A 23113-nucleotide genomic window follows, 5' to 3' on the forward strand; every position below is an offset into this window, starting at 1 on the left:
TGTTCCATGTGGACCAGCTACTGAAGGCAAAACATGACATTTTGCCAGTATATTACACAACTGTTTTCTGGAAAGAGCGCAACGTTGCAGATCAGGAATCTTGATTTCCAAAAGGAATACAAAACAGTGTTTATGTACAGGATAACTAACCACATAGCTTTGATAAATACAAGCTGAATGGTGACCTGACTCAATAGAAAAGATATGAGACTCTTGTAATAACTCTTGTAATAAGGATCTACGCTTTTTTCTCTAGTGCTCCTTCAAGTTAATTGTCTGTGCTACAAGACTGTTTTTTTTTGTTTTTGTTTTTGTTTTTCCTAAAGCAAGGAGGCAGTTTCATCTAGATGATCTGCTTTTAATGGACCCTGAATTCATCAGTCTGAGTTCATCATCTCTCTAGTTTAGAACAGAACTCCATTCCAGTCTGCAAGTTTGTCAAACAGACATCTCATTCTGACAAAAATTAACGGGCTAATTTGGCAAACCATGCATTTCCCAATGAAATCAATTACTAGTTGTCAGAGGTTGTCAAAGGGCTGTAAATACAGACTGTGTCAGTTAATATCTCAGGGAAGCAATGCTGTCACACGAGCACTGGTTGGACCAAGCTGATAAGCTCTTTGCACAGGTAATATGAGCTCTGGCCACAAGGAGCAGCTACTCAGCAATTCAAATAAATTTAATTTAACAAATGAACTCTGCATAGGGAATAGGGTTAGAATTGTGTTGTTATCCTCACCCCTGGCCCAGCATGGGTTATTTCCCATTCAACCTGTCCAAGCTTTCCCCATCTGATAAAAAAAAAAGTCGTAATTCTTTCTTCATTTCAGAAAAGTAGAAGGAAAAATCTAATAGCTTTTATAAAAAAATAATCCTTGGTATATCTAACATTTACACATACAGAATAACACATGCATTGTATCATTCTCCCTTTATACTATTTATATTGGTAGCAATGGAAAAAAAATATATCAGAAGATAAACAAACGCGATTAAAGCAGCTTGACTAGACATTTGCAACAACAAACTGGACATACTCTCAAACACACCACCATCTCATCAAACACAAGTCACTGCCAATAAATACTCTGGTCATAGTAAATACCTTTTATTTAAGGCTGGAAGTTGAAATACCTTTCCTTTCCAGCGGTCTACCCATAGAATATCAATAGTGAACATGAATGGAATTGTCTGCATTTCCCAAAGGGTAGAACATAAAAGGATTTTTTCCTGCTCCCTTTTTGTGCCTTTGTTTTGCTGCTCATGTCAAGGACACAACATGGGAAAGGGAGGAGTAGACAGGATATGCTATATGAGCTGTTATTACTTTAACTTTGCATTTTCCAATGGGAAACCTCGTTAGGGAGGGGAAGAGTCTCAGAGGAAGCCTTCTATACTGTAATTCACAGGCTGGCTCATGAACCGTTCCAAACATGTTCCCGTGATTGCCTCCTACTCCAAGACTGCCTTTAGTTACCATCACAGTTGGCTTCTCTTAAGAGCTTCCCCTCCACCACTTTATGAATAAATGTTAACTCTGTTTTGTCTTAATGTCAGAAAAATTCTTTAGCATACCAGCTGTTTCTAGTCAAACCATTTTCAAGACATGAATTTATCATTATAAACAAAGACAAATGTAAGTTAATCCAAAGTAAACCAGAGAACAAAAAGCACAACATTTGCATCATTTACTACGCTTACCATACATAAACTATAGTAAGCACAGCTTTATAAATGCATCATTTATTTCCACATCCACTATGCAAATTCAAGTCAAGAGGCTACTAATACCAAAATATCCATGGCTCACCATTTTGAGGAAGATGCCAATATGGATGCAATGCTGCTCAAGTGCACTGGCTTTGCCATCCCCAGCATCTGAGATCCAGAAAGATCTACAGAGGCTTTGTTGTTATCCCTTTTGTTTTGGTTTGAAGTGAGTGTTTTCCAATTGCTTACCTGCTGATGCCATATTCCACAATCAGGGAAAAGACTTACTCTCAGATTTTCCAAGAACAGAAAATGCTATATTCTACACTCTTTATTCCTAACGCGTATCAGCCAAGAATCACACTTCCACGAGGCTTCCTTAGTTTTTTTCTGCATGGTTCTCATCCCTGCAGAGGCTTCTTTCCTTGTTCTTTCCTTGTTCTTTCCTTGTGTCATCCAGAACAACAAGCAATAGGAATGTTAGTAGTCTTTTTGTTTATTCCTGAGGTCACCTGGGTAAGAGGGGAGAAGAATATCCATATCCTATAACCCCTGCTTATAAAAGATTCCTATGATATACAAACAAACAGTTTAGGGGAAAAAAGCTACAAAGCCCAGTACAGAATATCAAAGAACCTTCTGGAGGTCACGTAAAGGCATACAATTATGTTTCCACACTTTCTGATGTAGAGACCTAGGTAGCTATAAAGGTAGCAAACATGCCATCATAATAACTATCTTGCAAGAAAGACAACAAATTTCAAAGTATTTTCCCTCCTAAGTTTATGTAGGTTGAGGTCTCCACAGTTATTTCAATACTATTTTCACCTGCTTAAGAAAAATACAACAGAAGCAGAAAAGACATTAACAATAACAGAACAAATTTCTGTCAAGCTTTGCTACAAGCTGTCATATGTATACAATCTCCACAATGACAGAGAGTCAGGAAGTAACTTATCTACCTGTTCCCACGCTGCCACTGACATATCTGTCTCAGACGCTACCAGAGTGGAAGAAGCAGAAACAAGAAGTCTGAAAAGGCTGGAACTTCTGCCAGAATGTACTAGCTGTGTAAGGCACACAGAAGATACGGAGTTTTACTTTGGTTGGTTTCTATTCCAGAAGTTTTCATTTAAGCTCATGATAATGTTTCAATTTCAGGATACGCATCTTTCAGCTTCAGTTCCTTACAAATACCTATGGATTTTTCGTATTAGCCACCTCTGCCTTTGTACTTCCCCCTTGGACTAGGTGCACACCTCTAAATCTCATCTGGTTTAATCTCCAAAAATGAGTGTCACATCGTTCCGAAGTCTTGCAAGGACCTATGTTCTTCCTAGCTTGAGAGAACAAAGCTTTATCCTCCTAATCATGTCAACTGAAGGCAACACAGTCTCTTTTGCTATAGATATCTATATAAACCCTTCCTCCTTCTTGTAATCTGTGCAGGCCTGAAAAACAGGAAGCCTATTTAATGCACTAGTACAGCTGAAGTAATGGGTACTCAAAGAGTGTTACCGATAAGCAGCTTGATAACAGACTAACAATTGAGATGTCTGCAGTCCAAAGGACTACAAGTCTTTGCAAGATACTTACGGCACTGTACAAGGACATGCAGAACAGGAAGTGCCCAAATACAGGACAAACTGAACACATGCTGCTGCTAAGGACTGGCACTTCACAGACTGCTTAGCTTTTGGGTAATAATCAATCAATTATTTTTTTTAATCTATTAAATCTGCAAAACAGCATGCAGTAGAAAGCACACAATACAAGTTATAATGAATTGATTAAATGGGAAATATGAATTGGAGTTTTGTGTTTTACTTCTTGACCATCTGTACAGAGCACTATACTTGCTAGCTGCCAGATTGCTCGCATACCTGAGCAACAAATCCAGTGACTGAGTTACATGACTGAGCAAGAACAAGGCAAAGAGTGGAGAGAGGAACTACCACATTTCATTTCCGCATAGCATTCACTTTGGCAGGTCTCTCCCTTAACTCAGACACAAAAACTGTTCAAGCCCACTCACCAAGCAGATCATCTGAAATTCACCTTTCTAATGACGGGCAATTCTACACAAGCAAGTACTCCAGGCACCTAGCAGTTTCCTAGAACAGCTGTTTCAGCCTTCACATACACTTTATATATGGCATGCCTTTTCTCTATACAGTGGCCACAGTAGTGTATCTCTGGATGCTCTCAAGCCTACTCAGCACACTCCTTCCTTGAGGTCCCAGCAGTCAGGGAAATCAGTTCCTCCCAGCATTTTCATAAATAAAGCTATCTTTGCAATTTAAAATACTTGATGAAATTAAAAATTTTGCTGATCAAAATTCGCAATAAAATACCAATTATACAACTACCACTACGACTGCAGCTACCACGACTTAACAGTGAACTGCAGCAGACCCACTACACTTACCTATTTTAAACCTAAACAGAACCAATTATTATGAGAGGGCGTATTCTGCTATACATTACAACTGCTTATACCCATTCCTGCAACACACACACAAAATTATACTTGGACATCTTCTCAAATTAATTTAGACAGCTTAATACAGCCTTCTAAAAAGCTGGCAGATGGTCTGCATACTTCATAGCCGTTAAAACCTCATACCGTAGCCCACTCCAATCCTTCAAGATAAGCATTCTCTTATCACACAGGAATTTGGAGAAAGAAGGTCTTGCTAAGGATCTTAAATACCACAGGAAAGCATGCTTTTAACTGCAAGTGGCAGTTTCCTTCATGAGGATTTTGTACATATTACCCAAATCTGTTACGTTCTACCATTTAGAAGAGAGTCTTTTAGATTATGAAAACAGAACACAGGCAAATGTCAGGGGTGGGGGGTACACAGTCATGCAGACATGAAGCTGTAACTGGAGCTAAATTCTAGGAATAGAAAAATATTAAGCTTTGCAATTTGGTCCCCAGGTAAGGGTCACTGGTGCTATACAGGCCTCATTACAGCTGTTCACAAGGCACATAGCCTTTGACTGTACAGCCTAATAAAAATGGAAAGCAGTGTGTGCCATGTTTCCTGCTGAAAAGCGTTAACAGTGGGAGCAGCAATCCCACTCTGAAAGCTCCAGGCTTTGAAACATGCTTACTTAATGAATTTCTATCTGATCTCATCATTAATACAAGCAGCAATTAGGAGGAAGGTAAAATTTTAAAGAATTCTTAGCATCTTTGGGACATTCATGTTTGAAATAAACCTCGTATTTCTTTCAAGTTTATTTCAAATAAGGTTCAGGAGACTTGACTTAACAGTATTTGGAAACTATTAAGGCACTTGAGGCAAAGCTTACAAGTACATTTACCTAATATGTTTTAGTACAACACATTACTCAAGCATAATGGATACTTAAAAGCAAATGTATACAAACCCTTCAGCCATTATATTATGCGTGAATTCTCAGTAACTCACACATAAGAATTCCAAATTTTCTTACCTTAAGAGGTTGCCTGGATTTTTCATTACTTTTTAATTAAAGTGAATAACACTTTCTGTCCTGGTATTATTAAAGCTGGATAGGATAAACCATGCTGTATTCTGCTTATGTAAACTAATATGACAAATCCCTTTTGCTAACTGCATTGCTTAATCCTGATGCCAAAATACTTTGTAACTTCTTTTCAGTAAAAAGGCATTAACACTAACAGAAGGTACTTATTTAGTTAGAACATTGCCTTACCGTGTAAATGCCAATTCTACAAACAGCAAATGAGAGCTGGATACATTCAGACATAGTCTAAAGAAATTAAAATAAAGACGTTACTAAGAATTCCATTTATTAAAAATTAATCTTTTTTCTCCCATCTCTCCCCTGTAAGAAATATCTGATGGTATACTACTTGATGTTTCTCCTCTAAGACTGTACTAAACAGAGTGAGAAAAATGCCATAAAAAAAAAAATCAGATTATTCAAATACTTATTACCTTTCACAACGCAGCAGCTGCCAACACTATTGCATTTACTAACTCAGTATTTCATCATAGGCTTCAAATTACCCAGTGCTCCCCAAATGCCCAAACACAGCATTAACATTTTCATGCAAGCTTCCAGTCCCATTTATTTTTATCTATTGTGGCTTAAAAAGATCCTACAGGAGATGTTTTAGCAAGGTAATGCATTTTATAGATTTTTAGTGGTATGTAAGAGCTTCCACGTTTAAGTATTATAGTTCTCTCCCTGTATCATCATTCAAACCCTCTTCTTTCATATGCTAAAGTAGTGTATATACCTTTAAGTTTCTACATTTCTAAAGTAGAAATTCACCTTTAATTTTCTGACATTTTCGTGTTTAAAATAGAACTCTGTACTTTTTTGAAAAAAATGTTTTATGTAATCTGTCACAGCTGTCAATAATCACATTAAAAGTTTTTACCCTCCACTTGCTCAACTTCCAGCCTGTTGCGATGCCACAATTCTATGTCATCTGCAGTCACCCAGAGATGCTGGTGGGCTATGAATTTCTGATAAAACGGATGAAAACACCTTCTGTAAAAAGCATAACAAAGACAGAAAATATATGCATCTTCTTCCCTCACCAAAGCAAAAATCTATTGTTGGTTTGCCATTTTGATAGATGGCCGAGCACAATAAGCCAGGCTTACAACAATCTGTTTAAAACAGTAATTGAGGAATTCCTTTTTGTAAGGTATGGAATCTTTTCTCACTGCAGGCAAAAATTAAAGCAACCGCATAGAACATTTTTACTCGATGTTTTCGAATTTCACACACCATCCGCATATATTTTAACATGTAGAATGTGAAGTGCTGAATGTTACAAACTTCAAACATTTTCAGTGAAAAAAAATTTCAGCCTCTGCTTTCAATTCACCCTGAAAACTATAACTGAATAAGCAATTTAATCAGATTTCTATATAAACATCTCATGAATCATGAGTAAAAAATACATAGCATCATTTTTCTTTTGCTATAACTGTTAAATATAAAGTTTAAACAAGTAATATTTCATTGAACTGTCTGAAAGTCAAAACATGCAGCACAAAAACCCAAAAGCAAACATCAACAGCATAGGTATTCTATATTTCAAGCTACAATATTATTGCTGACAAGAGATGCTGCTTCCAAATGTTACTTAAATTGCCAGGATGCTTTTTTGTTGTCATTGTTTTCAGCTTTCAGAACCAACAAAGTTCTATTACTCACATTCTGAGTTTCCCATAGGAAAAAAAAAAAAAAAAAAAAAAAAAAAAAAGTCACAGAAAAATAGTAGAACTGATTTTGAGAAATCCCATGCTACACACTGTGGGGGTGGGGGGAATGAACTGTACCCATGTCACTCCTGACAGAATCTGCCTACGTTGCTGCAAAGGTTCCAGTGATGATTTCCCCAAGCAATCTAGTCCAGTGCTTCATTATCCTCACTGCTAGAAAGTTTCTTAATGTTTAACTTGAGTCTGCTGCAATTTGAACTGCTACCTAAACACAGGATGATGCATACATTGATTTTTCTTTCCAGTATCATGACAAACTCTATGTTGACAGCAGACCCATTGTTACACACAAAGTAAAAGTGTGCTTCTGTTTGCAAAGGAAGTAAACATGCTGCAGCAGCATAACATTGCAGCTTGTCAGTGCATATAGATTGCTCTCTTCTAAAGAAGTGCCATGTTACAAATTGGTTTTACTTTTTTATTTTTGTTCAATACTTCCAGACTTTACATTGATAGGAGAATTAAGGTTCAGCTCAAATCCCACAAGTGCCCATGGACCAGCTTCAGCAGAAGAGAGAAAGCTACATCCCAGTTACCTTACCAGTCTATCGCTGGGCTTGCTATTGTGAATGTTTTGAAATCAACTAACTATTAGAGGCCATGAATTCTAAAATTATCTCCTCTTCCTACTGTCATGTACAGTACCAGGGAAGCTTTCCCCTATTAAATATTAATCAAATCCCTTCCCCAAGCCTCCAAGATAAAAGTTCTGATCTCCAATGTATAGCATTAAAAAAAAAATCATTAATTCCAATGCTGTTTTTAGACCTTTAGATTCATCTCTCCCCCCTCCCAGAAAATTAACATTCCCCTCCAAATATTATTTCCATTTAATCACCAGATAACTCAAATGAATTAATTTGAATAATCAGGTATCTAGTGATACTAAACTACAGACTATCACTCAGATCACAGAATTGCAATATATATGATAATCTACTGCTACAATGGGGAATTTATTCTTGATACTTGTAATCTTTCATTACTTTGGTTTTGCAACTCATTTTGCACCATACAATTGAGCAACAAAACAATTGTTGGACAATTTGCATTTTGTTTACTTACAGTTTATTGTTGCTTTCTGAAAGGATTTTACATGGTAAGCATGAAAGTAAAAGAAAAAAAATAATTTTAAAATATAACTACAAATATTACAAAGAAAGATACCTTATTTGATACAACTCTGAAAGGACTTACTCTTAACAGAAATCATTTAAGATGTCTAAAGCAAGAACAGGAGTCTTCAGGTTGTGTATGTCAAATAAAATAAACACACTTCTGTCAACTTGCACCCCTCTGCTTAGTAAAAGGGTCATCTCACAAACATTAAATTATTTCTCCAGCTGGCAACTCAATTTATAGCTGAGAGAACAAATATATATTTTCCCAAAGCTTTGCTAGTTTAATTATGTGTTCTAAAAATGTCACTCTTCAAAATGACTTAGAAAGACATCTGCCTTGCAACTATACAACCTTTCATTCACCACAAGCATGTGTTCTGCCATTTTTTTCCAAACACTCAACTACCGGTATAAATAATAGTACAAAATAATTTCTGCATTTGTTGTTTAAAACCAAAAGGCTTATAGAAGTCTAATACATGCACACATTAGTCTGTAACTGAATGAATTCATTGATTTCATATGTACATCTTCACCAAACACAAAATGAAGCTTCTACTTCTATTAACAGGACAGCACATTTTGAAGAGACTAATTAGAGCATGTTTTACAGGTGATCACCTGAAGCTGAAATAATTGGGTTGAAAGCATTCATAACACTTGTTTCGGCAGCATTGGTGGGCCAAGGGGAGACCTTAACCAGCTTCTTGGAAAGGAAGCAAAAGGCTCAATATCTAACAACTGCGGGAGCTGTCATCCTCATTCTGCCAACAAACAGAAATACTTATCTTGACATCAGCTTGCTTTGCCATCATCCTTAATAAATTACAGCACTAAGTGTAGTTCCAAGGTCACAAAAACAGAAAGCAATGTGACATTGTTGTATTGCTTTGTTTGTTTGTTTTCTAGTGATATATTGCTTTATTAAAATGAAGATTGTGATGTCTACTTGCTCATTTACAAATGAATGATCTAACACAGTAATCACGTTTAATTACTGGACCTTCCAGGTAAAAGGCTCTTCCCCCTCCACTCCTCTCTGTATATTTTTCAGTTAATAAGATATATGAAAGTTAACAACAAAATTGTAAACAACACCCAGAATTTAAGGTACCTCTCTGAAGGCAGCCTGAAACTAATTCTCAGAGCTCACGTGTCTTAAAGAATGTGTAGACACCAAAAAGCACACACAACTACACTAGAGTACAGGTGGCAGGAACTTTGACCAGAACTGCTGTTTGCTAAGCTTGTGCACTGAACTCCAAGCAGTAACCTGAAAGCTTCTCTTTCTGCACAAGATGACATAGCCCTTCAGCACATTCCATTAATAACATTTCCAAATTAAACTCCCCATTTTTTAATACCATTCATAGGGGAAAAAATGACACACCAAATATTTTCACTTTCTCCTTTAATGCTGCATAATTAGATTTTTGGAATACCAACCTTTTTGCATACAATCATTAGATAAATCTGAGTTTAGGGACTAGAAGAAACCTGATGTTGATGGAAAGCCAGTGATATGTGAACAGGAAATAGGATTGGTTCCAAGAACTCTCTTGTCATCGTAAAAAGTAATCAAATGGATGCACTAGAGAACAATGCTCCCCCCTCTTTTAGGCAATATTCTCACTAGAACAGTTTTCCATGACTGTTTCCAGGACTGCAATGGTTCAGACAGTGAAAGATGCAGATTAGCCAACACACAATTAATAGCTGCAATAACAGCACAAACATTTCTCAAGAATCCTGGACCTTTTTTCCAGTCTTGCTGAAACCTGAAATTATGTAAGTTTCTAGGCAAGAATAAAGCACTGAGGGAAGAGATCAGTCATTAGCGTTCATCATCACTCTGTACAAGCTGTCAGGCAGTTACAGGTTCACTCAGCATTGTGGGCCTTTATATATAAAGTCATAAATTGGCTCGGATACAAATGTTGGAAGTCCAACAGCCTCTGCTCGTATGTCAAAGCAGCACCTCCAAGCAGAAGGAATCCTTTAGCTACATGTCCCTGGAGCAGATTAAGTATCTTCATAAATCCCATTCAATAAAAAGTCTCACCTCCTGTGCACAACTTTGCTTACGCTGGGGAACATTCCTGGACACAATCCAGAACATTTCCATTTTCTGAGAGCAATTTCCTATTCTGGAACTAGAGCTAGCTCTCCCCTCAGAGAGGGGACATGGAGATGTTCAGCATGTAGTGTAAGCATTCAGGGAACCATCTTTCATTGATACATCCTTCTTAGGATGCAGCAAACACACCTTCAGGATCTCCACAAGCCTACCTGAACTTCAGGCTTAATATTCCCCAATGGATCCATCTTCCAAGAAACTGTACAAAGTCAGATTTTTTTTTTTTTTGTCTCTTTATCGCTACTGCAAAGCAAGGTCCAGAATTCAACTATACTCATGGGAAAAAGCAATTCCTGGATTATAATTGTCATCAAGTTCTTGTACTGGGAGAAATGACTTATTGCCTATTGACTCTCTTTATGTTTTCAGAGACATCTATAGCATTGCTTCCCCACACCATCCAGCTGTCTCTTCTTCAGACTGAAGGCAAATAAGTACTTAATCCCTCTTTGTGTGGTAGCAATTGTTTTCTTTTCAGTACCCTGTCATCCTTCTCCATATCCTCTTTGGTTTTACAATATTCTTTGAGATGATGCAACCAGAAATGTAGCAGTTAAGACAATAGCAAACTTTGCATTTAAGCAGGGTCAAAATGGTATTTTCTTTCTTTTTCTTTCTTAATTCTGTAGCTAATTTGTTGACAGCTGTCAGAGTTTGAAATGACATTTTAAAGAAAGAGCCTCTTTCCTTGTCCTGAGCACTGGTGGTATTTCAGAGCTTACCCATTCATCTGTATTGTCAGCTTTATTCCCTCTACTATAAATATATATAACTTCGCATTTATCTACACCAAATTTCACATGCCAATTTATTGCCAATAGCAAAAGGAGTAGTATGTTTTTTTTTCCTTTCCCAGATACAATACACACTCTTAATATTTGCCTCTGCATCAACCCATTCAAAGCACATGCAGGTCATACAACTTAACATGAACATGAAATTCCCTTATAACCCCTGCATCCTCCTCTCCCTCTTCCTCACTGCCAGGACAGCATTATTAACTCTCGTTTATGAAACTTATTATTGGCAGTGTACAAAACGATTACTTCATTTAATCGCTTCAAAGTTTTGTATCTCTGTTAGGTGCAAAACCATAAAATGCAAGACTAGGCAATAGTTACTGTAAAAGCTAATAAGAATGTAGAAAACAGATGCTTCTTCCATCAGAAAGCTCCAAGTCGTAACCAGGAGGGAAAAAAAAAATTAAAAATTAAAATTAAAACAAGATCTGCAAACTCACTTCTCATACATGAAAAATTCCTACTAGCTCTTGGATGCCACCTTGCTTCCTCTGACTCTTCCATGCCAAAAGCAAACTTGTTCCTGTGAATAAGTTTTTCTTCTACTACTCCACCAAAACATACACCATAAATACAAAACATGGCACAAAGATTCATGTTCTTCCTGTTGTTTGTCCTTGTAAGCAACAAAGCCACAGGGCAGGACTGTGTCTGAACATAAGAGGACTTGTCAGCTGGGTTTCCTGCCTTGTGCCTCTTCCTCAGCTAGCAGGAAGCTACTTACATCCCCATGTTGGCAACTAATAGTCACCTTACCAGGCTGCCAGACAGCCAAAAGAAAAGTTCTGTGCTCTGAAGAGCTCTAGTATGAGATGAGCCAGTCATTCAATTGCAAATACTCTATTTATGTCCCCAGGAACTTTTGGACAGTAAGACAAGCTTGCCCTTCAGAAAGCTTTGGTACACAAAAAGTGGAAAACAAAACAAAACAAAACAAAACAAAAAACAAACAAACAAACAAAAAAAAAAAAAAAACAACAACCATACTCCAAAATACTATAAGGTAAATCACAAGATTCAGTATTGCATACATTTTTTTTCCTTATAGGTTTATAGTTGAATGGGCCCACATTCACACTTTTAAGTTTGAAACATGAAGTGTTTCCTTTGTTGATGGAAAGCTAATATCCTCACATAATCACAAAACTTCAGAACTCAGGCCTTAAGAGAAGAAACATCACAGGCTGTCAGTATTAAAAAATATGAGCTGAAGATACTGACAACAAGCCAAAAATGGTAATCAGCATGAGGTATTAGGAAGAATATTCTGTCCTTATTAAAATGCAGATTTTTCTCACTTATTAAAAGCTTGCATTTCTAACCTTTTGTGAAATTCGTCACCATTCTGCCTCAAAGTAGGAGCTCTGACTGAAGAATTTAGGAGCAGCGTTCTGCAGAGCAATATGGGGCCTGGCCCATATTGAACCTTGGGAAAAATTCACAAGGACAGGATAGGGCTATTTGTATTAAATGGACAAGCACATTCTCAGAAATTGAGACACACTTTTTGATGTAATAGCACCTACTGCTCTAACACAATCCTCGTCACGGAAAAGGCAAAATTTTAAACATTCTGATTAACTTGTTTTTTCATCATGTATTATCTAAGGAGAATTAAATTTCTGAGCTGCAATACCTCCGTTAATTCACAGCATCTTGCAGTCAAAATTATAAACACATTAAAGCATTCTTTTGGGTTCCCAAGGTAGCTGTGTCAAGTTTCAGTTTTTGTAACAGCCAACTTTGAATCAAAAGTTTACCTGAGGAACACAATAATGCTTCCTCCTGTAGGAAGAACCAAGACAACATTTTGCTTTTATCATCTTCTACAAAGAAATCCTGCACCTCTTCTGCTCACTCATCTGTCTTCAGCCAGGTGATTCAACTGACTTAAGTCACCAACATTTTTGTTGCCCTTTCTATATAGCTGACAACATCTTTCATTCACCAGAAATTGCTTGTGATACAGGCTACGTAGAGCCTACCAAGGAGGAAGATTTGATTTTCCAGAGCACCTCTTCCAGGTCATCAGCCAAATCAGGTCCTTGAACTTCCAAACTTACTTAAATCAGAAACATGCTGATTCAGAGAAGGTTGTCTACCCGAATTAATTCCATTTGCCACTCCCAGTTGATTTAGATTTGAATGCTATGCTTCACAGAGCTGAAACACAAACGGGAACCTAGCCAAAACAACTGCTTTGAGTGAGGGTCTCCAAATTTGTTTGGGGTTTCTTTCGATTTTTTTTTTATTGCTATGCTGATGCAGAAAAGCAGCAGCAATCTCACTTGCAGATTAAGTGACCCTGGCTATGTATATAATAGCAAGTAGTGCAGCAGAGCAAGAGCTTGTACTGAAGACAAATATTCATCCTGAGGACTTCAGGCATTTTACTTCAGACTAGTTCTGACCTGGTCCTGTGGACTGAAAACACATTAGTTGAGTGCATCTTCCAATCTGGTTTCATCGGAAAAAAATCAGGTACCTGTGACCACTCTGCAACGCAAACCTATATACACCAAGTTGGGATGACTAAGGTTCACTTCAAAAGTTCAAACATGATCCAAACACTAACACAGCTGCACACACCCTGTATGCTAGTTGAACTTCTATATGGTAGTTGGCTTCTTTTCTGCATTAAGTGATTTCTTAATCTTGAAAAAATGGTCAGACCCCTCATAGTCATGCCCAATCAGCCTTACAAACTTAAGGAGGGATAATATTTTAAGATACAAGCCATGGGACTCTACAAAGGGTAAAAATTTAAAGGATGATATACCTGATAGAGGAGTAAAAAGACAGACCATGAATCTTTAAAACTACATGATAAAAGACATAATTCATATCACAAGAGGGAAGTTCAGCATATGTTAAGAGAGCAAGGCCACGCTGACTTTTGCTACTCATGCTGCAGGTGACATGTGAAACACCTGTACGTACCTCGGAGGAAAGGCCCAGAGCACACAGCATGGACCTTTCCCCATCTTGCCTTATTCAAATATCAGCAGCCACTGGCTGACAGTGTTTCAGTCAATGAACACTCTGACCTTCAAACAGATGCTTCCATTAAGGCATTTGTAGTAAATAAAAAAATGTTTCTCAAGGCCTGGCAGTACTAAACAATGTAACAGCAATGGTCAGACCTGATATGAAGTTGCCCAGAACTATTAAGTGGTCAGGATGCATCCTGTATTCCCACTTTCCCTAACCAAATCTGTCTACCTGCTAGCATTTTTAAAAACACCAGTTCTGTATATGTTGCTTTCCCCAGTCATTAAAAATAAATAAACAAATAAAAAATCTAAAGTTACTTCAAGGCCTATTCATCTAAAATTTAGTTCTATTTATGCAAAACCATCTGTACACTCATACAGAATTAAAATTGATCAGTATAGCTAGCAAACGTACAAAGAACCAAGAAAGTCCTTTTGGTTCTTTGTTAGACCAGTTAAAGAAAACAGCCCCAATCAAAGCAACAAGACTGCACTGCGCTAAAAGTAATGCGTGTACCTTTTTCAATACTTATGCTTAACTTTACGGATGAAGAAGCCACTGAACCTGAAGCGGCTGCTCACACAAGAAGTGTTCTCTTTGGTCTCAGGTTGGAAAAGACTCTTCACGATCTGCCCAAGGAACTCTCATATGTGTGAATGAGATACTACGTAGTATAGGACTCAATTTCAGTTTTCATATTAAAAACGCTAAGGCTAGTTCTTTTGTTGTTGTTTCAGTCACATTCAAATTCCAGTATCATGCTCTAAAGTAGCTTCTAAAGGCTGTACACAGATCAGGCTGATACATGCACTTGTTTAGTGCAAGATCATTATCTAGTGCAGAAGATGCCACTGAAGAAGCGTGTTGTGAAAGTCTACTCAGCAGCTTAAAATTTGCATTCCAAGTCTCACTTATGAAAACTGAAGCACTGCCATTGTTTCCCCACAGGTTCTCCAAGCAAATATTGTAAGGTTGGTCACAAGCCATACTTTTCACAAGATGCATCATGCCATAATTTCTTAAATTAAGCACAGTCTACTGAACGTAGGCCAGCCAACACAAGTCTCTGTATGCACTATAATCCTTCCAGACACAACGCAGCAAGAATGAAGAAGATGGTTGCAGGCACACTAGAGGATTATGTAGTCCCAGAAACCATATTACTCTATATCTATGCAGCTATATTAGCACAGTCTGTTTTAAAGGAGTTCACTGCAATACAAGCACAATAAACTGTGCGCATAAAAGGTGCCCTTAGCCTAGTGAAGACGGATTTTCTTTACAAGGTTGAACCTTGCTCAGCTATACTGGTTAAAATAAAAACACACAGAGGAAAAAAAAAAAAAAAAAAAAAAAACAAACCACTCCTAACACTGTAATTATACCAATACAAAAATAAAACAGGCAACAGCTCTATCAGCTATTAAGATAGAGACTAGTCCCACTGTTCTGTTACAACACAAAACCAGACCAGAGCACCACAGAAGATACCTGCCTAATACTAACTTTATCTGTTCGGTATTTCTCAGGTCCAGCTCCTTAAAGGAGATCAAAGTCTCTGTCAAAGTCAGCTTCATCAAGGTATATCAGGAAAAGATGCTTCTTGTGCAATCCTGGGAAGACACCACTGAGGGCAGACCCCGCGTCAAGAAAGTACTGCTCTTGAGTTTGTGCTGCAGCAAACCTGACCTCAGCTATCGGAGCCTCCTTCCACCAAACTCCACCCCACTGCCAACCAAAACTTTGTGCACTGCTCCATCAGGGGCTGCTGCAGTCAGAAACAGCTATATCCTTGGCCCTGCTGGGTGCTTCACACTAAAGGCCGAGGAGGAAAACCTCTGTGACTCCAGGCTTCCACACTGTTGTTCAGCAGTAGGAATCAGTAAGGGACCTTCTGCTTAAGTGCTGAAGGTGAAAGACGCCAACATAAACACATAAAGCTTGAGAGTGTAAAACTTTCTGAACGTACGCAGCTCTGGTTTTTATGAACGTAACAAGGAGATGGCGCTTCTACACCTGCAGATTAGTATCTTACTGTAACTGCAGGTCTTGCATAAATAAAGCACAGGCCCGTTGGTACGCTGGGGCAGTCTGCAGCAACAGCTTGGTCCTCCAGGCTGACAGCACGCTGCAGAAAAGTGCTTGCCTAACTCTCCTCCACCAATTCTTCCTGCCCAGGCAGACTTCTCAAGGTGCCTGAACCCCCTGCACAGCACCAAAAAGCCCCTCCAATTAGCAGAGAAAGAGGACCAATCTCCTGCATGCAACAGAGATGAGGGCTGGAAGGGGCTCTGCACAAATGCATGAGAAAATATTTGAACTGCCAAGCAGGGTGTGTTTTCCTCCCAAGTGATGCACAGACTCAAAAAATTCAGGCCTTCTAGATTTTTGCTCCTTTGGCTCAAAGGGTTGATGCCAGTCGCAACAAGTATCCCAAAGATCCAAAGGAGCCCTTCTGCTGCATAAGAAGTGGTGATAACCCTAGTGACAAGGGGTGGCCAGCGATAGATGAAGGCATCTTGGATCGTCCCAGAGGTTCAGTGGATCAGCATCCTGTCTAAGCTATTATTCCCAGGCTTTCACCAGCTACAAAAAACAGCCCTGGTGATCTGTAGCAACTTCTACAGCACAGGAAGGTTTCATGCGGGACTGCGCCATGCCCAGTGAGACACGTTGGGCCTGGAGAAAGTCTGTCATCACAGACACTCCTGACACCACAGGAACCACAGGTAAGCGAGAACCGTGCGCTCACTCAGGTTATCGCTACGCTGAAGGCTTTTTTGTCATTTTAGCGGCAGCCTGCAAAACAGGAAGAAAGAAGCCAACGAAAAAAAAAAAAAAAAAAAAGAAAAAAGAAAAGTAAAAGGATGAAGAGGACAAGCAGCGAGGCAGACACGCTGCAGGGGTACCTCACTCACCCTCACCACAGCAGCAGGCTCGCAGCCACCAGGGCTCACCACCTATTGCTCCCCGGGCCTGCAGCGCCCACCGAGGGGGGCCGCCAACGGCTGTCCAGGCGGACCCCAACGGTCGCAACGGCTGCAACGGCCGCCAGCAGGTGCGGCGGGTGCGGCGAGTGCCGCCCCGTCCCGTGCCGCGCCGCCCCGTGCCGTGCCGTGCCGTGCCGCCGATAGCATCGCGGTGCCGGCCGTCATTACGGAGCGATAAATCCCCGGCGGGCAGCCTGCCCCGCGCCGCGGCCGTTCAGGGTCAGGGCTTGGGCCGCCCTCATTACCCGCCCGAGCGAGCGCGGCCGCACGCCACCTACCAGGTAATCCATGTACCGCGCCGCGCCGCGCTCCGCGGGGCCGCCCCGTGCCTGCCGCTCGGTGCGTGCGTGTGTGAGAGGAGAGCGGGGGGAGAGACAGAGACAGAGACAGAGAGCGGCGGCTCCGCTTCCTGCCGCCGGTAACGGGGAGGGTGGGGAGGGGAGCGCAGCGCGGTGGCGGCGCCGCAAGGTGCAGCGGGGCGGGGGCTGCGCGGGCGCTGTCACCGCCGCCGCTGCTCGCGCCCCACCGGCCCTGCCCGGCCCTGCCCGGCCCGGCCCTGCCTGCGCGCGGGCGGCGCGGGAGGGGCGGGGAAGGGGAAAGGAGTTGGGGGGGGGGGAGGAGAGGCGCAGCCAATCCCGGCCTCGCAGCAGCCAGAGGCCACGCCCCGCTCCCCCCCTCCCCGCCTGGCGTCACCGTCAGCTGATCGCACACGTGGGGCGCGCGGTGGGGGGGGGGGGGGGGGCTTAAAGGGGAAGGGCGGTGCTGCCCTGCTGGGGGGCGGGACGTGGGGGGAAAGGGAGCCGTGTAAACGCACGTTTTATTACAATTTGAACATACACACACGATTTATTATTATTATTATTATTGATTATTATCCAGAGCGCTCCCCGGGACGAAGACCCCGAGCCACTGGGAGTGGTGCCGCCACACGCTGTGTGTGTTTGCCGGGCTGGGGAGCGGCCGCCCTGCGAGGCGCAGACCCCACGGGTGTGGTGCCCGGGGACGGACCCTGCACCGAAACCCCCCTCCTCCTGCAGGGGCACAGCTGAAGCGAAAAGCCGAGAGCGGCCGGAGGAGCGGTGAGGTTCGGCAGGTTGGGGTCTGACAGGCAGAAAGCACAACAGCTCTGGCGATAATAACAGGTTTCACGGTGTAAACTCGAACCGTGAACACCCGTGGTCACGGATTAACCCTCGCCGAAATTATTTCCTAGAAAGATCCAGAAGGGTACGGGCACGGAGAAGGGGCTGGGCGCAGGATGGATTTTACACGAGGAGAATGCGAGCAGTGGGAGCCAAGAACAGCCAGCAGCCCTGTCTGCAGCTCTGATCTCAGTGGGTAGCTTGGAGCCTGCTGTTGAGCAAACTCGCCGAACTGTTACCAGGGACAGGGAGAAACTGCTCTGGGTAAATAAAACTTGAAGCAATTTGCAGCTCTTTATCTGAAATGTTGGCAAATGTCAACATGCGGAGATACTACAAACAAAGATGAATGGCTGCAACGGCAGAAGCAAGACCTCTCTATCAAAAATCTTCCTTTTTCTCCGTGCTCTAATGCTTTGCCACGTTCTGGCAGTAGGGTCACTCTGTCTGTTAAGGCTAGATGTTTTTCCTACAAAAGAATGCATAGTTATGAAAGCAAGCAAGCAGATTTTGGAAATGGTTTTCCACTTGTTCTTCTCCAATTTCTTGTTTTCTGAAATATTTCTAGGTCCTTCAAGTAATCTTACTAGCAAAATAGCAACAAGGAGTCTAAAATGAAAGGCTAGTGGTGAAAAAAGGTCAAAAGGAGAAAACAGGTCCTGACTACAGTTAAACTGATGCAAATTCATCATAATTTCAATGAAGGCTGAAGAATTTTAGCCCGTGGGATATAAAGTAATTGCAATATTACAGCTGATTTTATATAGATTATTATTTATTCTTCCTTGTACCACAAAGATGCTACAGTTGGTAAAGCAATGCAAGAAGATTTGCATGAAAATTTTTGAATAGATTAGTCAATAGATTATATTGCTAAGCAGACGGGCAATTGCCTTTCTAAGTCACTGCTACCCATTTTGTTAGTGTTGTGGACTCATTCTTCATTTCATGACTCTTCAAGGAAAGGTCCTGAAACAGTCCAACAGCAAGGAAGAACAATAGCTAAGAGTCCCAGTCTTAAACTGACACCCATCCTTTGAATTATTAACAGAGTTTGAGGACCAAATAAGCATAGACAGGGAATCTCCCTTTGGTAGCAGGGGTTCTGTCTTTAAGAACTGTGGAAATCTGGATCCCTAGATGTACTACTTTGTTCAGTTTCTTCTCGCACACCAGCGACAAATCAAATAATTCTTCTGCACTTTTTTATTTGTTTTTTTTTTTTTTGTTCGTATTTTTATTTTTTTAATGAGATGAAGAAAATAGCATATTGCAATAGCAAGGTCTTCTGACTTTAAAAAACAAAAAACGTGGTTGCTAGCAGTTCAGGCCTGATACTGCTTGGGCCACTGTGTAATACCTTCAAGAGATGGATTAGAAGTTGTACTTTCACATCCTTGTTGAAAAACAATGAGGAGGCAAACACTAAGAATTCCAGTCCCGTTCCGCCTGACTTTCTGGGATGAGCTAAGCATTTGGACTTTTGCGACAACTGTGCGGTACATGCTATGAGGATTGTGATTCTGATTAAGGTTTGCAATATATTTTTCTAGTACAAGTAGTGTTTACAAAGCATTCAAATATTTCTGTCTTTATGTTGAGATTGTTTTTGCCTTTTGTAATGAATAAATAAACAGAAGCAAGGCAATGACACAATGGTCTTTACTGTAGTATTTACATTCAAACACGTTCTCATCAGTGGCCTTTTCCCTTGGCTTTGACCACAGGATGAGAATTCTGTTAGGCCAGGACTACACTTATGTTCCAGGTTTACCCCTGAGAAGAAAATACCTAGAGAGAAAGATATTCCATATATATTCAAACTATAACATGGGCTGTTTTGGGATCCAGTTGTTAAAGCCTTTCGTCTCTCCATTTGGTGTTGGAAAAATCATATTTGCCAGAACTTCTCAAACCATAGTCTTGGGAGGGTGTGAAGAAATGCCATTACAATGGTAAAAGACAATACATCTTATGATGTACATAATACCTCTGTGTATAATATAATAATATATAATAACAGTGACCATCCTGTAGGTCTGCCTGTCTGAAAGAGAGCAGTGCAGTCCTTCAACTTAAGCTGTACAATGACTTGGAACAGAGGTCTGACTGTTTCTAGCATCAGCCCTTCACTGCAAAAGAGCAAGATCAATAATGGCACGTATGAATTGGTGAGAAGAAATATGGAGTGTCAAAACAATTGAAAGAACAGCCAATCCAGAAACAAAAGTAATTGTACTTTGCTTATGACCTTGTATGTCATAGTTATATATGGTGGGTTAACTTACTGAATATAGTCCAGCTTTATATGTTCCTTAACAGTCACATCTTCCGGATTAATCCGTGTGAATACAAACCCATACAACTAAATTTTCCTTGTAGTCAAATTATAGTATATATTGAGATACGGTCAGCAAAGCATTGCAGGCAACGGGAATGACCATTTCGTCTCTCCTTGGAAATAATGAACATCAGATACAAAGCTAAGTGGTTGAAATCTTTTTGGAATCTTAAATGAAAATCAAATAAGTAAGAAATTATTTTGGTATAGATGCATCTTTATGGAAGAAAAGAAGATAGAACAGTGTTTTAGCCTACTCTAGGTAACATATGCTAGAAGAGAAATGTTGATTTAGTAACACACGCCTTAGAGTTTGAACTCCAGTAACAAGTTCACACAGAAGTAATTCTTTCATTATTTTATTCATGTTTGCTAATTTAAGCTGTGCAGACAAGTGAACACAAGTTATAATTAAACCTGCATTTTGCCATGTAGCATATCCGTAGGAGCTCTTTTTTTTTTTTTTTTTTCCTTTAAAGCACATCCTAAAGTCCCACTGATTAAAGCTTTTAAACACTTTACTGCATATTTCTGGTGAATTAAAGTATGCAATTAGTGATAAGGCACACATATCAACATATAACTGAAATAGGATTAAAAAGCAGAATCTGGAAGCAAATCTGAGATATAGATATCAGGCCCTCAAGAAATAAAACATCTTGAACACTATCAGTCCAGAAGAAGAATTTTGTGTTGGTCAGATGTATTTATGAAAATAATTGTAGTTTAGCCAATTTTTTGAAGACAAGGAATATGAAAAAGGTTGTATCAACTGCAGATCATTTGAAAAGATACCCATTTATTTTAAAAGCAGGAAATATGGGCCAATGTACAATTTCCTGAGGAAAAAACAGATGTAGCAAGAAAGAAGATACTGTGAACTGAAATCGAGAAGGTAATTAGAATGTCTTGGAAATGATTCATAACTCTCAGTTTTTTGTTTGTTTGTTTGTTTTTATTTGTTTCAACTGTAATTGTTCCTAAGGTATTTGGGGATGTTTTTGTAGGTACGGTTCTTTACATCTGAGGTAACCAAACTCTGAAGTGGTGACAGTCCAAAAGAATCCCGATAAATCAACTTCATGCTTTCCTAGTATGACAGCAAATGTAATTTTAAACTGAAAAACTAAGGAGATAGCGCTGCACCAGAAAATATGCCACTGAATAGGAGAGCAAATGTGAGTAACACAAAGTGCTGTTTCCTTTTCAGCTTCACTATTATCTCTGTACTGGGGCTGTTGAAAAAATGGCCATTTTAAAAGTAGCATTTATAAATTGCATATCTGTCTCCCTGACTTCCAGCTCACATAAAGAAATCTGAATGGCATCTGTATTGTAGAAATAATGTGAATTGAAGGGTATGCAAATGTTTTTAAGCACCATGCCTTCTAGGTTTGGGAATTTCCAATTAAATACCTGTATAACTACCTCTGTCTTCACATGAACAGCTCATGCAAGGTTAACACCTGTGGAATATAACACTGGAGATATTCAGTCCCAGTTACATTGCTTTTTCCATAAAGCAGTTTGGTTAACTGCTGGCTACTCTACAAATGCTATATTTTATATAAAGTGGTTTCCCTCTTGGGCCCACTTATGTAGGCCCAACAAAAGGTAGAATGTTTTATGTTGAAGCAAGTTTTCCCATTGTCTTTTCTAAAGTTATGATGAGTAACTAATATTGAATGCAACAGGGTGTTACTAAACATACTGCGTAATAAAAGTTGATTTAAGAGATGCTTAGTTAAGTGTTTCAGTTACCAATAAGTAGAGACTTGGTTCAAATGCTTGTAGAATTTGAATGTTTAGTTGGTTCTCTTTTTTTTTTTTTTTTTTTTCCTCAATTGATTTTGCTTTTGAAAACACATAGGTCAGATTCTCACTATTTGTTTTGGATCACAGTTTTTTAAGAAATTATTCTGATATTGTGAGTGCAACTGGGAAAGGATCCCCATGCAAAATGGATGGTCTTCGTAAATGAGAATGGGTGCCCATTCTGAAATCCCATGCAGAAACCTACTTAAAAATATAAACAGTATTTGCATCCTCATCATAGTCTTTGTATATTATAACAACAGTGAGAACAAACATTACATTTATCCTTCTTATTGCAAGGCTGGAACCTCTGTCTCAGGAAAGGCAGAAAAGCTTATCCCCCTGTTTGCAAAGGTCCAGGTACTTGACTTGAACACCCAAATCACATTCCCGATAAAAACAATGGCTTCGTTGCTTCTACCCCCAGTAGGAGCCATTGGCTACCTGACCTTTGTATTTCCTGCAGAGATCTTCCCAATAACTGAACTGGATTTTCTATAGGCAGTACGTGCTCATTTTTATAACTAGGCAGACTACCACCAAAGAGAAATACTGTTCCTGAATTCCTGACTGTCCAGCACTCATGCACTCTTAGCCATGCTCTGTCATGCATGTGCACCACTTGATAGCTGCAGAGCTCATCCATGGCCAATGGGGAAATGCAGAGCAAACAAGTGAAGTAGCTTAGATATGTTGGTCCAATCAAAACTAAACAGCCAAAATGAAACTTGAGGTGATATATTTATGTGTCACATAGCTAACAGACCAATCAAAAAACATGTTTCTCACTGACCACATAGCC

At 39.8% G+C, this 23113-nt stretch overlaps 1 protein-coding gene across 4 annotated transcripts in view; it reads right to left on the reverse strand.

Moving 5' to 3' along the window:
* ARL15 (ARF like GTPase 15) overlaps window positions 1-17572 on the reverse strand; it is a 218267-nt gene extending 200695 nt beyond the window's left edge. For 3 of the 4 annotated variants that reach the window (XM_084305724.1, XM_084305726.1, XM_084305723.1), the window contains exons 1-3: window positions 17292-17572; window positions 6116-6228; window positions 5422-5478 (exon numbers count right to left, since the gene is read on the reverse strand). In XM_084305724.1, the coding sequence (XP_084161850.1) occupies window positions 5422-5475 (54 nt within the window). In that variant the 5' untranslated portion in view covers window positions 5476-5478; window positions 6116-6228; window positions 17292-17572. The remainder of the gene's footprint in view (window positions 1-5421; window positions 5479-6115; window positions 6229-17291) is intronic. The other variant, XM_084305725.1, reaches the window with a different exon arrangement.
* Window positions 17573-23113: the final 5541 nt, after the last annotated feature.

The sequence above is a fragment of the Netta rufina genome (assembly GCF_964035555.1).
Source record: "Netta rufina genome assembly, chromosome: Z".
Taxonomy (NCBI): Eukaryota; Metazoa; Chordata; class Aves; order Anseriformes; family Anatidae; genus Netta; species Netta rufina.